The following is a 15648-nucleotide window of genomic DNA, read 5'->3' as shown; positions in this document are numbered from 1 at the left end:
AAATTGTTATTTAAAGAAACCAGAGTACAGATAATTACATTTTCCATGATTTTTCAGCTTTAGGGGAATCAAAGTGTTTTATCCTAGACCATCAATCATGGACACAACAAGCCAGATTTAGCAAACATTTAGTCCAACACTTTTAAATAAAAAAATAAAAATAAATTATATATTATAAAAAATAAAAATAAATTATATATTGTCACTAATGAAAGTCCTCTAGCTTATCCTTTAAAAATTCTTTATAAAGATGAAGATTGCTCAGTCTATTAAACTTTTAAACAGAATTGTTTGAAAAGCTATTCTCTGATGAATTGATATCTGCTCTCAGAAACAGTACTTGGTTAAGTTACCCATTCTAATACTAGAAAACATTCACTATAGGCCAAGTGCCCCATATTAAAACAAAACAAAACAAAGTCCCAATATTTTTCACTCATGCCATAAACAGCATGATTTCCAATCCACTCAGGAACCAACTCTGCATGCTATCTAGTTTGACATAGTCTCAAAGAGTACTACCTACAAATGATTCAATAATCTATGTAGGATATAAGCAGGATAGAATACTACTGTTATTTCTATTTATTTATAAAATTGAATTCTACTAATAAAGACCAATAACACAGTCCTCATTTTCCTAGTATGTGGCAATACATATGGTTTATATGGATCTTAAGTTCGAGTAAAATCCCAGGTAAATGCCCACTAATTACTCTAACACTAATCTTTCCAATTCTCCATGCTCGTAGTTCATTCTAATACATTAAAAAAAAGAAATCTAAGTCTCAGTTCTTTGTTTCAGTACATACTTTTCTGCTTTATCCAAATCACTAATTAAAAAATCTAGATCAAATCAGAATATTAGATGAGACATATTCTTTAAAAGAAATCTTGTTAAAAGTTAAAAATACTTGAACAATGAAACTCCAGGCATCTTATATTATTCATTTAAGTTTTTAACCTTGAAACTTAAATATAACTCTAAATATGTATTTGTAAAGTGACATACAAAAAATCACTTACTTGTTCCTTCTATAAGTAGTTCTTGTCCATGACTACCCAAAAGTGTCCGAGAAAGAAAAGGTGCAAAATCCACAAATATCTCTCGCAGAAGAGGAGCTGCCTTTTCCAAAGCATGTTCAAGCCTCTCTGTAATACTAATGGAAAGATGTTATCTGAATTATTCACTAGAATTTATAATTTTCAGTTTTTAAAATGAGTTTCCACAGAAATATAAAATTCATGAGAAATTAAAATTTACATAAGGACCCATTATTGCTACACATATGATTCCTTCTGCTGGAATATCCTTTATTACTCAGTTCTATATTATGACCCCCAGCCCTGACAATCTGTAAATAACCACTCTAAGCATCAGCCCTTAGTGGAAATCTTCACAGGTCAGTCAAAAGCACTTGATTTTAATACCATTACAACCTTAAAAAAAAAAAAACTTATCAAATTTATCTATTCATAAGGCACCTGGGTGGCTCAGACCCAGCATTTGCCTTCATCTCAGGTCATAATCTCAGGGTTCTCGAGGTCAAGCCCTGCATTGGGCTCCTCACCTGAAGGGGAATCTGCTTCTCCCTCTCCCTCTGCCCCAACCCCCACTCGTGCATGTGTGCATGTGTGCTCTCTCTTGCTCTCTCTCTCAAAGTCTTTAAGAGAAAAAAAAAAAAAAAAACTTGTCTATTCATTAATAAACCATCAGCAGTTTATTGTTTAATAAACTTCAGTTCAAGAATTCTACCTTCATTTCTAAGTTCTCAGCTGTAGCACAGACTCCATAATTGTTTATAAACTGAATCAATTTTTCATTGACATTTTTATCTATAAGAATTTTTTTCTAATACAATCTGAACAACTTTTCATCATTTGAAATTAGTATACTTTACTGGCACATTTATAATGATCTCAATTTAATTATTAATATGTCCTGTGACTATATGCATATATACATATAGGTATAAACACATAGATTAACATACACATGTATATATTTAATCAGATAAAATAAAAATAAAATCAGATAAAATAAATCAGATAAAATAAAATAAATAATCAGAATGTCAGGAAATTCAGAGGTATCCACAACTTTAGTTCCTAACTGATAAAACATACTCACATAAGTCAATCAGAGAAGGACAATCATCATATGGTCTCACTCATGTGGAATATAAGAAATAGTAAAAGGGATTATAAGGGAAAGGAGAGAAAATGAGTGGGAAAAATAAGAGAGGGAGACCAATAATGAGAGACTCCTAACTCAGAAACAAAAGGCTGCAGAAGGGGAGGTGGGTGGAGGGATAGGGTAACTGGATGATAGGCACTAAGGAGGGCACTTGATGGAATGAGCACTGGGTGTTATACTGTATGTTGGCATTTAAATTAATGAATTTAAATTAAAAAATATATATACACAAACAGCTACTACTTACTATGAATTCATACAAGGATACTTCATAATACCAAAAAGAATTGCTACTGAAACTATCAATTACTAAGCTGATGGAAATTTCTTCTGTCAATAAGTATCTCTTCCCTAGGAATTGCCCTTAATACTATTCCTCTGCACTTAGACTCATCCCTGGATAATATCACAACTACAAGACTATACTTATAGCACTCTAATGCCTGTATTTGTGGAGTGCTATGAATTTTCCAGTTGTGGCAGGGAGGATCAAGAACTCTGACCACGAAGGCTCTACTGGTGAAAAATATTCACAATATTCCAAATCAGAATTTGAAATGTATATTCCCAACTTAAAAAGGTTAATAATAACAAAAATCTAACTACTATTCAGTTTCACTGTGGCCTTGGCTGATTGGCTATACCTTATTATTTCAGCATTTTTGTAGAAAATGAACAGTAAATTCTAAATTTCCAGTTTATAATCATATGAAACCTAAGTCACAAGTTACCACCTGTGTAATCAAATATTTGTTATGCATGCAGCAGTTATTAATCATAATAGCCACTTCCCATAAACCTTTTACATCTCATAATCTTTAAAAAAGGAGCTTCTAAAATATTCAAGCCTCTAAATGTCACTTATGATTTTTAAAAAAGAAATAGACAAAAGAAAGTAAAAACTGAAGCTAGATGATTTAGAGTCATCAAAAGGAATAAATCAGAAATATCCAGATTAATAGTTTTAATACCTCATATTTGAAACTTGGTCTGATGGAACTGAGCCAACTGTTGGCACCGAAGGCAATTTCGCACTAGATGATCTACCACCTATTAAAAAAAAAAAACCACATTTATAGGAATTTTCTGTTTTTAGATAGAGGTTCAAACAAAGAAGCTATCTTTATACCATGTCAACAAAAAACATTATGGTGCATCTTTAAATGCCCATTATAATTTGGATAACATTAAAATCTACCATTAACAAGGTCTTTCTTGAATCACTTTATATGTAAAGCTTAGTTACAAGTTTGATTATTACACTAAGTGACCTATGATCCATCAGCTGCAGAGGTAATAGAAAACTAAATTCTGACTCACTAAATTAGAGTCATGATTGCTTTTATCCAGCAAGTGGCAATAGAGATTTACAAGTAGAAACTTTTTAAAATTGAAGCAAAAAGCATAAAGAGCTAATATCAAATTTAGCCTCAAGTACATAAACCTCCACTTCCATAAAAACTGACCTTATTCAGTCACCAAATAACTTATGCTATACCCTGAATGCTTCTGAGTCTAGCCTAGCAAACATAACCCAGTGACTGAGAAACCTTTCTTAAATGATTCAAATAGAAGTTATACTCTCTCATTTGTATTCTCAGTGTAATTAGAATACAACCTGTTGGTGCATTTGTCACACTATATTTCAATTGATTTTTTTTAAACAGCCTTCTTTCTACTATACTAATCTTTTTAAAAGCAGAAATCTCATCTTTTTCATGCATCTCTCTCTAGAGCCTAGAGAGTTGATCATCAAAGGTCCTCAATTTCTATTAATTGTAGAAATTATTTCCTTAATCATTCTCATCCCCCATATTTTACAGGTCAATCTTCCCACCCGGTATATTTCTCTATTTCCTACTTTTTTATGTCTCTCTCTTTGTTCAAACTACCATGTAAAATTAATTTCTACACATGATCTTATCTCCAATGAATACTTCCAGATACCCTTAAATACTCTTGTATATTTTACTGAATGGCTGATTCATCCTCCTATAATATAAAATGTTCAAACTATTTTACCCTATACAAGAATCATCATCTTTGTTTTTAACAAATAAATGTGCTTATAACATTTACTTGCCAAGAGAAAAATAATCACCAGGAAAGTAACTCTGGAAAAGTAAAAAAAAAAAAAAAAAAAAAAAAAAAATACAATATAACAAGTCTTGAAAGAGTGAATCTAGAACACTAATTTGTGGATAATTTACTGAGGCTTAAGGAGTCCTAAATGCTTAAGAAAGTAAGGGGAAAATAAAGTTTAATAATTAGGATATAGGGATGGAATATCATTCAATTTAAGCTAGGAGTAGGGCCTACAGAAACAGAACAGCCATTTGTTTTTCTAAGGCCAATATAAGGAAGAAAAAAAATAGACACATACAGTACCAAAAGTCCCTCATGATACAAGGACTGTAAGAGTCACTGGAACTCAAATGGGACGATATCCTAACAACATGGAGTCCATAGGTACAAAAGACATGCATATTTGCTTGCAGCTGTAATTCAGTAAGTAAACTTTGTTTCTGAAAGCAGTATCTTAAATGGGTGTCAAGTTAGTATTTTGGTAAATACAGACTGAAATCCCAACACAATTCTATAGAGGAAGAGTCCAAAAAGACAAGAAACACACTGAAGCAAATGAAACAAAGAATATGCAAAGCTGATACAAAAGAGAAGAGTGGCTCAAAAGATGCTGGAATCTATACACTATGAGAGGTCTGATGCTTTTGACCTGTTCACAAAACTCCAGACATAGGTATGCTGAAAGCACCCAAAGAACATAATGTGGTGTGGAAAGAAAGATAAATAAAAGAGAGATAGAAGAAGAAATGCCAAAAAAATTTTAAATTAAAATTAAAAAAAAAGAAGAAAGAAGATAGAAACAGTTGAGAAAGTGGAAAAGCAGCCTCTGATATAAGGAGCTGGCCTGGCCTGTCCTGCCAATATCGTTTAGGCCCTAGTGTTGCTAGGAACTGGCTTAGAACCCATAACTGAGTCCTGATGTTCTCTTGCTGAATATAAACAATTTCATAAAATACCAGCATCAGACAGAGCCATGCTGTGATCATGCTGAATCAACACAAAACAATACCACCATGTGATCATGTTCCAAAAGACAAAAACACGAACTCTGTCCAAATAACAAAGACGGTCAAACATACCAAACCCTAATATGAATGACTGACTTCTTTACAAATTATAGCTTTAGATTTCTATGCTTCTAGATGAGATTTATTAGGATATCTCATCATAGAAATACCCATGCTTAATGATACCCAATTCAGAAGGAAGCCCCACTTCCTTAACTCTTCCCTAAAATCACATAATATAAGCTCAAACCCTATAATAATTTTTTCTAACACTGTATTACTTAGATGTCCCAAACTTCCCTAATGTGTGCATTCCCCCTCACTGAACTAGGTTATTCCTGGCGGCCTTTGGTAAGAGTACACTGATGGAGACTTTAGATGAAGCCAGGCAGAAAAAGATAAAAATCATCAGTTATTTTAAAAGAACCAGAATTAAAGAAATCTCTAAGTAAGAATCCTTTTCCATAACCACCTGTTTCAAGATAAAATGCACATTTTCCACATGGTAGCATTTCTCAAATCAACACATGTTATAATCAAAGTCATCTTAAAACAATTGTAGTCAGCCAAAGTTGAGACCTAATTGTAAGAGAACATAGTGGATAAAATCAAGAAAGCAAGAGATTCAAATCTGAGATATGGTAAACGACTAAGTAAGGAAGAATTTGTAATGTGTAATTATTTAAAATCTTTATTTTGCTAGTCTACAACCTCAAGAGCATATATGCTAGAGGCCTAGAGGAAAAACTGTTGTATAATTTCAACATACTGCGTAAGCTTAATGATTAACTGGCAGTGAAGATGAACCTCTAAGAACTAAGGACCCTACTGTAGCTTAGTTCCAAAGATGTAAGCCACAGAAGATCATCCCCATCACCTCCCCTCCCTACAAAGGACACCAAATGCGGCAGTAAATTTAATTGGGCTTAAAACCTTAGTGCTTTTTTTTCCCCCCAGGGTGGGGTGGGGAGGAGCAGAGGAAAAAGGGGAGAAAGAATCCCAGCAGGCTCTACGCCCAGCTCAGAGCCCCACATGGGGCCTGATCTCACAACTCTGAAATCAGGACCTTAGTGGAAATCAAGAGATGTGCATTTAACCAACTGAGCCACCCAGGCACCCCAAATCTCCGAGCTCTTATCTGAGAATCTATAATCTTATGTTATATGTAAAATCAGTTATTTTTCCATTATGACTATAACATAAAAACACTGTGCTTTAAGAGCAAAAGGGCCCTCTTTTTCTGAAACTTGTTAAACTAATCAGGTCTCAAGCAGCCTGAATAGATCAAGGAAAGCATTTGCACCAGGATGGAGGTTACACTGACCGGAAGCAAGGTACTGGAGCTTAAACAATGTGAAGAGGGCAAAGGCCATACTGATATGATAAATTAATAACCTGAGGGACAGGATATTTAAATAATTTCAAAGTACTTTCCCACAAAACTTATTAATTACAAAAGGAAAAGAGTAACTTTACCATATAGAAAGTTGGCAGTTACAAACATGTATCAAATAATGAAAGTAGACATCATCAACATTATGACAAATCAAAATTGTTCACCATATGATAAGCACTGGGTGATGTATGGAACTGAAATGAATATAACACTGTCTGCTCACTATACTGGAATTAAAATCAAGACAAACAAAATTACGTACCAGGTGATTAGATTCTTTTCTTCTCTGCCATAATATTCCTACTAAAGAAGTATATCATAATCTGCTTCTAATCATAAGGATCTATCAGACCAACTAAAATCCAGAGACATTCACTTGAGTCATTTCTAGTTCTTTACCATAATAAATAGTGTTTTGTATTTGCTTACATAAATTTATGTGCACTCCTTCATTTTTTTTTTTTTAAAGTAGGCTCTATGCCCACTGTGAAGCCCAATGCAGGGCTTAAACTCATAGCTCTGAGATCAACTGAGACCAAGAGTGGGATGCTTCACTGACTGAGCTGAGCCATCCAGGTGCCCCACTCCTTGATTTTTTTTAAGGTAACTTCCTAGAAGTCAATAAACTCATACTTTAAATATGAATGCATATTGCCAAATTGCCCTAAATAAAGAATAAACAATTTATACTTCTATGACTGCTAGTAAAATTGAATGAATTTCCCACTTTACTGGAAACAAAACAGGAAACAAGTACTACTCTGACCTTTTATTTTCATAGAGATTTTTTCTTCATAATTTGTAATTATTATATACAGTGACATTTACCCTTTATCATTCATTACAAATGTGTAGTGATCGTTGCCATGCAGAATTCTAGAATATTCCTTTTAAATTATTTTACCAGTATGAGTTAGAAAATAGAAATACCTCCAAATTTTTAACACAATTCTTAGAATGTTTAATTAAAAAATGTAAAGCACCTAAGATAAAGTAGATTCTCCAATGTAGATTTCCCACATTTCTGCAAGGCACTATGGGAGAAAAGTCTAGAACTCTTCTGAGTGACTCTACTATATATTCATGATTCCTGCTATCCATTCTTAGTCAAGCCTTCTATTTATATATTACTTACCTATATAAATTCTGGTAATAAATTCTGGTAATAAATATAAAAGTTCCTCTACTCCTCTCAGCCTGGAATCCATTTTCCTTACCGCTTTCAAAAAGAAATGTTAGGTCATTCAAGACCATAGCCTTTCTCTTCCACATCTAAAGGAAATCCTGCTAAGCTCTCAAGTTCTCAACAATCTCTCACATAACTTCCATACCAATTTCTTTATAAACATGTTCTACACTAGTAGAAAACACTTCTTCACCAGCAACCTACCACCAAATCATTCTCAAATTTAATCCTAGCTCTATCAATATTAAGCCAGTTAACTACCCTTCAGGGGTTGTTATATGATAGAAAAGTTTGGGGGAAGTAGCTCTGCCACATACTAGCAGTGGGACCTTGGGTAAAGTTACTTAAGCTTCTGTGCTTTATTTTCCTAATCTATAAAATGAATAGTGATACCTACACTTCACAGAATTTTTCTGAGCCTGGATCATAATAAATACACAATGAATAATAGCTTCCTTTGAAATACTTAAAATTATCTTAGTTCCCTTCTGTCTGTACTTTGGGGTGAAAATACACCCAAATTCTTCAATGATTATTTAATGTGACATTAAGTATAAATAACTAACATGAAATGACTTATAAAGTGCCTTTTAAAAACTTTACTCAATTTTTTTTAAGTAAAGGTAAATCTGTTTAAAAGTCCAGAAGTTTCAAAGCAAAGAATCAATCTCAGATTTAACTGTTACAAAAAGTGTATTTCCAACAATTTCATTTATCAGACTGGTATAAAATAAAACAAAACCATAAACATTTGATAAACTAGCCGTTGTACAAAAAATACTTTTATTAAAAGCCTGTACTGCCTTACTTCACTCCCACAATTTCTTCAGGCTCACTTCATTTATATCTGGGCATTTTGATTCAATTTACTCTTAGGTAAAGCAAATAAAATTAGTTATGGGCATAAGCAAACTGATCAGGCTCTAATCACAAGGATCTGGGACAACTTGACTTTCTCTGAAATATGCTTGGTCTTCAGGGAGAACTAGGTCAATAATTCTGATTCAGTTCTGATCACTAACTCTCAGCCAAACATAGAGATTCAGAAATCTAGACTGTTTGACCAACCCCCTGCAGACTTGGTTGTTTGAGGGAGGACATTGTAAGCAATTTTAGACAAATAACCTTTGGATACTTACAGAGCCCACCTCTTAGAGTAAGAAGATGATGTTGTGAATCTGTCTTTTCCATAACTCATTTCCTTCCCATTCCCTTGAAAATCAGTGTTGACTTTTCTTTTTACTGGGATTTTTATTAATTGCTGCCTTCTCCTCCTCTCCATCTTGCTCAATTGAAAGCTAACTACATAAAAAACCCTAACAAACTGAATGGAATCTATCCTAATGCATAGAATTAATTTTAAAGTGAAGTACACATTTCTTCCTAATGACATTTTCTTTAAGAAAATATATGAATTTCCACTTCACAATCAAGTTTTCCATTTTCTCCCCCCCCCCCCCGCCACATTAACATTTCAAACTAGAGGGCAAAACAAGGTGAAGTTGAAAAGAATCTTTGCCCGTTCAGTATCTGGCATTTCTGAGACTCAGTGCCAATCCTTCTATTCCTACACAACACTCAACAATCTACTTCAGAAACCAAATATCTTTATTATAGTTAATGACACCTCCAATTCTCTAAATCCTTGACAGCAATATGATCATTAAACCATAACTGGCCATTGACTTCTATCACTAGTGATTAATTAACTATATCTGACCTTTACATTTTTAATTGGTGATAGTTTTTAAAGACCATCTTTATTGAGAGTATAACAGATACTGTCTCAAAGGACTACCGGTAGTTTTTCTTGAACTTTTCTGAAGCTGAAAAAAAGGAACGTATAAAGTCCCATCTATAAAAATAAAGACAGAAGTAATAAATCTCATGAAAATATTTGTATGAGGCTTTAGATAGTAGTTACAAAACAAAATAAGCTTTTACTGTGGCTGACTCTGATTTTAACAAGTTGAAATGCATATCAAAAGTCTGAAATGGTGCACTAAATAAAAGTAACAAAAATACCTTCCTGATACTATCCTGGAAGTGATGCCAATTTTCAAACATAAAAGAGACTACAGCAGAAAGGGATTCTACAAAACAGTCTTTTCCAATAATAAGAGAACACTTTACAAACAAAGATAAAAAGGTGAGGGGGATGGGTGGAATAGGTGATGGAGATTAAGGGTTACACTTGTGATGAGCACCGGGTGTTGTATGGAATCACTAAATTGTATACCTGAAACTAGTATTACACAGTATGCTAATTGAAGTTTAAATAAAAACTTTTTTAAAAATCAACTAGCAATGATTATATGAGGAAAATATCACATTAAAAAATAAACTAATGTATCAATAATGTCACAGGGGTTCTCCTTTTTTTCTGCCAGGGGAAAAAAAGTAATTTCCAAATATTCTGCATTTTTTCAACTCAGATAAAATCATACATTTATGACTATCATTTTAAATTAACATTAAATATTTTTAATAGGCAATCACACATATGTAAATGCAGAAGCTACTTTGAACATGTGGAATGATACTGACTTATCTTTTCCTTATCCTTACACTGATAAACTGGCTCCTTCAAACTGACAGTTTTCCAGACATTCAAAAGAACAAAAAAGAAAATGCAAATACATCATCTGTCTCTTATCTACCCAGGGAATAGCCAACTGTTTACTTAAGGTCCCTAAGGGTCTAAATAAATAATGTCCTTCACAATAAAGTATCATTAAAACAAATGCCAGTATTTAATCCCTAAACGTATTTTTAGATTTCTTTCCCTGTCCCTTTCTCGCCCCCAACCTCCTCACCCATTCTGACCCAGTTGCAGGACGAGTAGTCCATATGCCCAGTAAAATTCTTTATTAAATAAAAGAAACTTCTATTCATTGAGTAAATACAAGCCTCTTGGGTCAAATTTCATATAAAGCAGAATCAAATATTTTTCTTCAATGTTAAAAATAAACATGCTAATTAATAATATACATGGCTCTGATCAACAGAACAGAGCTTTATATTGTAATGAGGAGTATAATTATTATATTTTACAAACTAGCAAACACCCAGCATATAAATCACTGCAAAACAGTCTATTTAGGTCCTTTATTGAGTTAGCTTCATTTTTGTTTGAATCACTTATGCTTTGCATCACGGTTGAAAAAACATGTTAGCGTATCTAAAAAAAAGAGTAATGGCATCATAACACATACTGCATTCTGGGCAATTAAACTGAGAGTAACTTTAAAATTTCTAGATTTTGATATTTATGAAAACCATTTTCTCCTTTAGCTTTCTTTTAAAATATGCATATACCAAAGGTATACCTTGTTCTCTGAAAAATATCTTTTTTCAGTTATAGAGAAAGATTTGCCAATATTACTAACGGACTATACTTTGCTAATAAAATGTTACAGAAGTTAAGGAATACTATCCAAACTAAAATCTGAAATTTGTATGATAATCCAAATTTGTATATTAAGCATGGTTTCAATAATGTGCACTGCTTAAAATGTAAATGTACAAATCCTCATTTTTTTGCATAATTATAAATTTGGGTGATTTTTTTTTTAAGTACAGTTGATATACAATGTTACATTAGTTTCAGGTGTACAACATAGTGATTCTACAATTCTGTACATTATGCTACGATCACAAGTGTAATTACTACTTTTCACCATACAATACCAATGACTATGTATTTCCTATGTTATATGACTTATTCATTCCATAACTTGAAGCCTCTATCTCCCACTCCCCTTCACCCATTTCATCCATCCTCACACACCGCTCCCCTCCAGCAATATTTACTGGTCTATTTCTGCTTTTTTGTTAGTTTTGGGTTTTAGTTGGTAATAATATTATGACAGAAGAATATCTGACCACACAAAAGCTGACAAGCTCTAATTCTTTTTCTGGGATCCAAGTGTATCAAACAATTTTGGTATCAAAATTTCCAAATAGTTTAAACGTTTCTGCTACAAAAGTCCTATTTTATGTATTATATTTACATGTTTTTTCCAAAGAAATTCTTGTTTTTACTATTATATCATGTACTATCAAGTGTACTTTTTATTTATCAATTATTTATTAATGAATTTTAGTTTATTTTTTGTTGCTAACTCACCATAAAATTCAGAACTGAAGTCATCCCAAGACACAAAGATTTAAGGACTAAAATCAACAGGGACAGATATTTACTATATCTTCATACAAAGAAAATAATATAAGATCAAACCAAGACTAATACCTAGTTTACCCAGATCTGCAAGAATAAACTGCCCAGGAGTGCCTGGATGGCTCAGTTGGTTAAGTACCTGACTCTTAATTTAGCTCAGGTCATGACCTGAAGGTCCTGGGATGCAGCCCCTGCCTGTCCCTCTCCCTCTGCTCCTCCTGCTATTGTTCAAATAAATAAAATCTTAAAAAAAAAAAAGAGGAGGAGGAGGAGGAGGAAGAGGAAGAGGAAGAGGAAGAGGAAGAGGAAGAGGAAGAGGAAGAAGAAGAAGAAGAAGAAGAAGAAGAAGAAGAAACTGCCTGCTCAGCTGACAGTTACAACTATCAATTTATCCACAAATCATTTTTTCCCAAATCTTGCTTGAACCAGGAGGAGGAAATTAAACTTAAATATATGTCACCTTTTTTTTTTAATGGCAAATAACTTAAATCAAGACACCTGCCAAAAAAAAAAAAAAAACAAGTATCTCTCAGTTAAAAATATTGATGGCAAAGAGATAATTATTTGTGGGGTTTGGATTCCAAGTGAAAAAAGAACAGGATACTTGGCAAGTATGGTAAACAAAAGTATGTAGTGAGGCTGTAGGAGTATGAGAAGTACAATGACTGAAAACACCATATTGACTTAGATTTTCCTTATCAAGGTAGTAAGGCAATTAATGGAATGGAAGAGGAATAAAGTAAACTGGAGACACCATATAAAAACAAGAGCACAGTGAAAGAGCAAAGGGAACAGTTATGAAAAACAAATGATAAAAATAAAGACCATCAACAGGAAGAAGATTTGGAATAACTTAATGAGGAACTTATTTTTTTTAATTAAGGGATTTTGGGGAGAAGAGCTAACAATTCTAGCACAAAATGGGAGAACCTGAGAACTGAGAATTATCACCACTGGAAATTTTTTAAAATTTAAATAATGGGGGAAAACCGTGGATACAGAGGTTTGTGAGGGTTTCACAATAAATGAATAGTCCTCAAAATAGCAAATTATTTTGTAAATCTGCATATGGTTCTTCAGGATGAGTTTATATAATAATGGACTTACTGGAAAAAATTATGTTTCAGAAGTAAATTTATATCCAATGTTGCCCATATATCTCTCACTTTTTTGTTTCTTATCTCTTCTAATGACTGCATGATTTAAATTTTGAAAAATACATTTAAAAGCAATCAGAGGGCTGTTTTAATTACCTTATCTCATAAACTGAAATTAAAGGGCAATATATTCAAAATAAGAGGAAAGCATTTTACTCAGTATACTGCGAACCTCTAAAACTTACTACATTTGCTCTGGGAAGTTATTAGAAATTCACTAATACTGAGTTTAAAAGATGGCATACAGTTTCATAGCTATAAGTACCTCCGTCTTTTTCCCAAATGAAGCACCTCTAGAAAAAAAAAAAATCACAGCTGATTTTTTTTAAGGATTTTGGATGGGGTGAAATAACAGAAATTTGCATCCATCCAACAGAGATTCCCAAATTGCTTCTTCTCCAAAGTAAAATGAAAGCATCAGAGTATAATGGAAAAATCTGGTAGAGTTCTACACTTATTTTCTTTTATATTTTCTCACTAAAACAATGATGAAAAAATATAACAACAGGGGATCCCTGGGTGGCGCAGTGGTTTAGCGCCTGCCTTTGGCCCAGGGCGCGATCCTGGAGACCCGGGATCGAATCCCACGTCGGGCTCCCGGTGCATGGAGCCTGCTTCTCCCTCTGCCTGTGTCTCTGCCTCTCTCTCTCTCTCTCTCTCTCTCTCTGTGTGTGTGTGTGTGACTATCATAAATAAATAAATAAAAAATAAAAAAATAAAAATTAAAAAAAAAAGAAAAAATATAACAACATACCACACTATTGTAAGATGTTAGTAAGAGGGAATGGGGAGCAATGGGAATAGGAAATGCTGAGATAGTACATGGAACTCTGTACTTGCCATTCAATTTTCCTACAACCTAAAACTGATCTAAAATATAAGGTATATATGGTCTTTTTAAGTTTTAATAAAATAAAAGGCAACACAGCACACATAATACTACTACTATAGATTTTGGTTTTCAAGAAGAAGTTTTTTTCAATAACTATTTTTTCCAAAGCATAAACCTAATATAACATTACTGACAAAATTTTGAAAAAGAAACTAACATGAAACTTAAAAAATCAAAATTGCCAGTAGTTCAGCCACATGGAAATAATCAAAAACTTCAGAATACTATTCCTAGCTTTTCCCATATATAAAAGATGTATATACTACACATAGCTATGATTACATGTTATGTATTGTACTGTTTTTTTTTTACTTAACCAGCTGTGAACATTTCCTCTTATCACTAAACATTAAGAAAAATTATGTTTAAGTAAAGAAAATATTGAAATTTGTTACAATTTGATACTACTCAAATTTATTCAGAAAATTATGAAACAATTAACATCATAATATAAATGCATAATGATTTATAACAAGCCTAACAAAATAACTAATCAAAAATTCTCAACTTTGCAAAAGTGGGATTTACAAACTTTTTTTGTTCAAATCATTAATAACTAACTCACCAGGTGATTCTCCTCCTCCATCTGAGGCTTGGGTTGAATCTACTGAAGAAACCACACTGACAGCATTTGTAGGTAGACTTGTAGTAAGTGTGGAAGGTAAGACTGCGGATTTTTTTGTTGAAATGATGACACTTCTGTATTAAAGAAAGTAAATAGATTTTAAAATACAAAGGATCATTCAAGTTAATTACATTAATTTCAAAACAGAAAGAAATTAACTTCCTTTTAGAATTTATTTCTATTTTGATGTACAATTTATAATATTCTCTCAATAAGAAATCTTTCCAATGGTGTTCATATTTACCTGCATTTCAATGTTTTAGAATAAAAACAATATCCTATGGAAATAAAATAATTCATTATAACATTTGAACTTACAATTACTATATAATATTCTTTAAACTTACGATCATCTTTAATTATCCAACTTAAATAAAATATAACCAAAGGTATATAAAAAAGGGATTTTGGCACTCAAGTGGAAAAGTAATTAACTTTTTCTTAACCTCAGAATTGAAGCAGAAAACAACATGTTTCTACATGGATTTTAAAGCACCACTAATTTGAAATCATAAAACCTTAGAAATCTAAGGTAAAAAAGAAAATGCAGATAAACCATTTTTAACATGTATATAATTTAATTTTTTCCTTTTAATCCCCAAAGACTATCTTTTGATATTATATAAAAAAAACCAATGCACAGGTATAAAGGCTAGATGCAAAAATTTCCAAATAATCAAATTTATTTATTTTGTCTATTATTCAAACATAGGTATTTATGATAAACCAATTTCAATTAAAGTGTAATACTTTATACCAAAATAGTAACTAAAGGACCTTATTAGGCATAACTAAAAGGCATTTTTAATTGAAGTTAGCTCCATAAACATGCAAAAACCCAGTTAATGAGGTAAGGAGGACAGCTGATATATAATACACTCCCACAGCAGTGCTTACTTTTAATTACCTGGTGTTAACCATAA

The 15648-nt window shown here is 32.5% G+C and overlaps 1 protein-coding gene across 7 annotated transcripts in view; it reads right to left on the bottom strand.

The window, feature by feature from the left end:
* LRBA (LPS responsive beige-like anchor protein) overlaps positions 1-15648 on the bottom strand; it is a 732259-nt gene that overhangs the window by 516571 nt on the left and 200040 nt on the right. For all 7 annotated transcript variants that reach the window (XM_055336397.1, XM_055336401.1, XM_055336402.1 and 4 more), the window contains exons 31-33: positions 14666-14799; positions 3169-3247; positions 1027-1160 (exon numbers count right to left, since the gene is read on the bottom strand). In XM_055336397.1, the coding sequence (XP_055192372.1) occupies positions 1027-1160; positions 3169-3247; positions 14666-14799 (347 nt within the window). The remainder of the gene's footprint in view (positions 1-1026; positions 1161-3168; positions 3248-14665; positions 14800-15648) is intronic.

This window comes from Nyctereutes procyonoides, unplaced genomic scaffold, assembly GCF_905146905.1.
Source record: "Nyctereutes procyonoides isolate TBG_1078 unplaced genomic scaffold, NYPRO_anot_genome, whole genome shotgun sequence".
Taxonomy (NCBI): Eukaryota; Metazoa; Chordata; class Mammalia; order Carnivora; family Canidae; genus Nyctereutes; species Nyctereutes procyonoides.
This window is presented reverse-complemented; position numbering and strand designations above follow the sequence as displayed.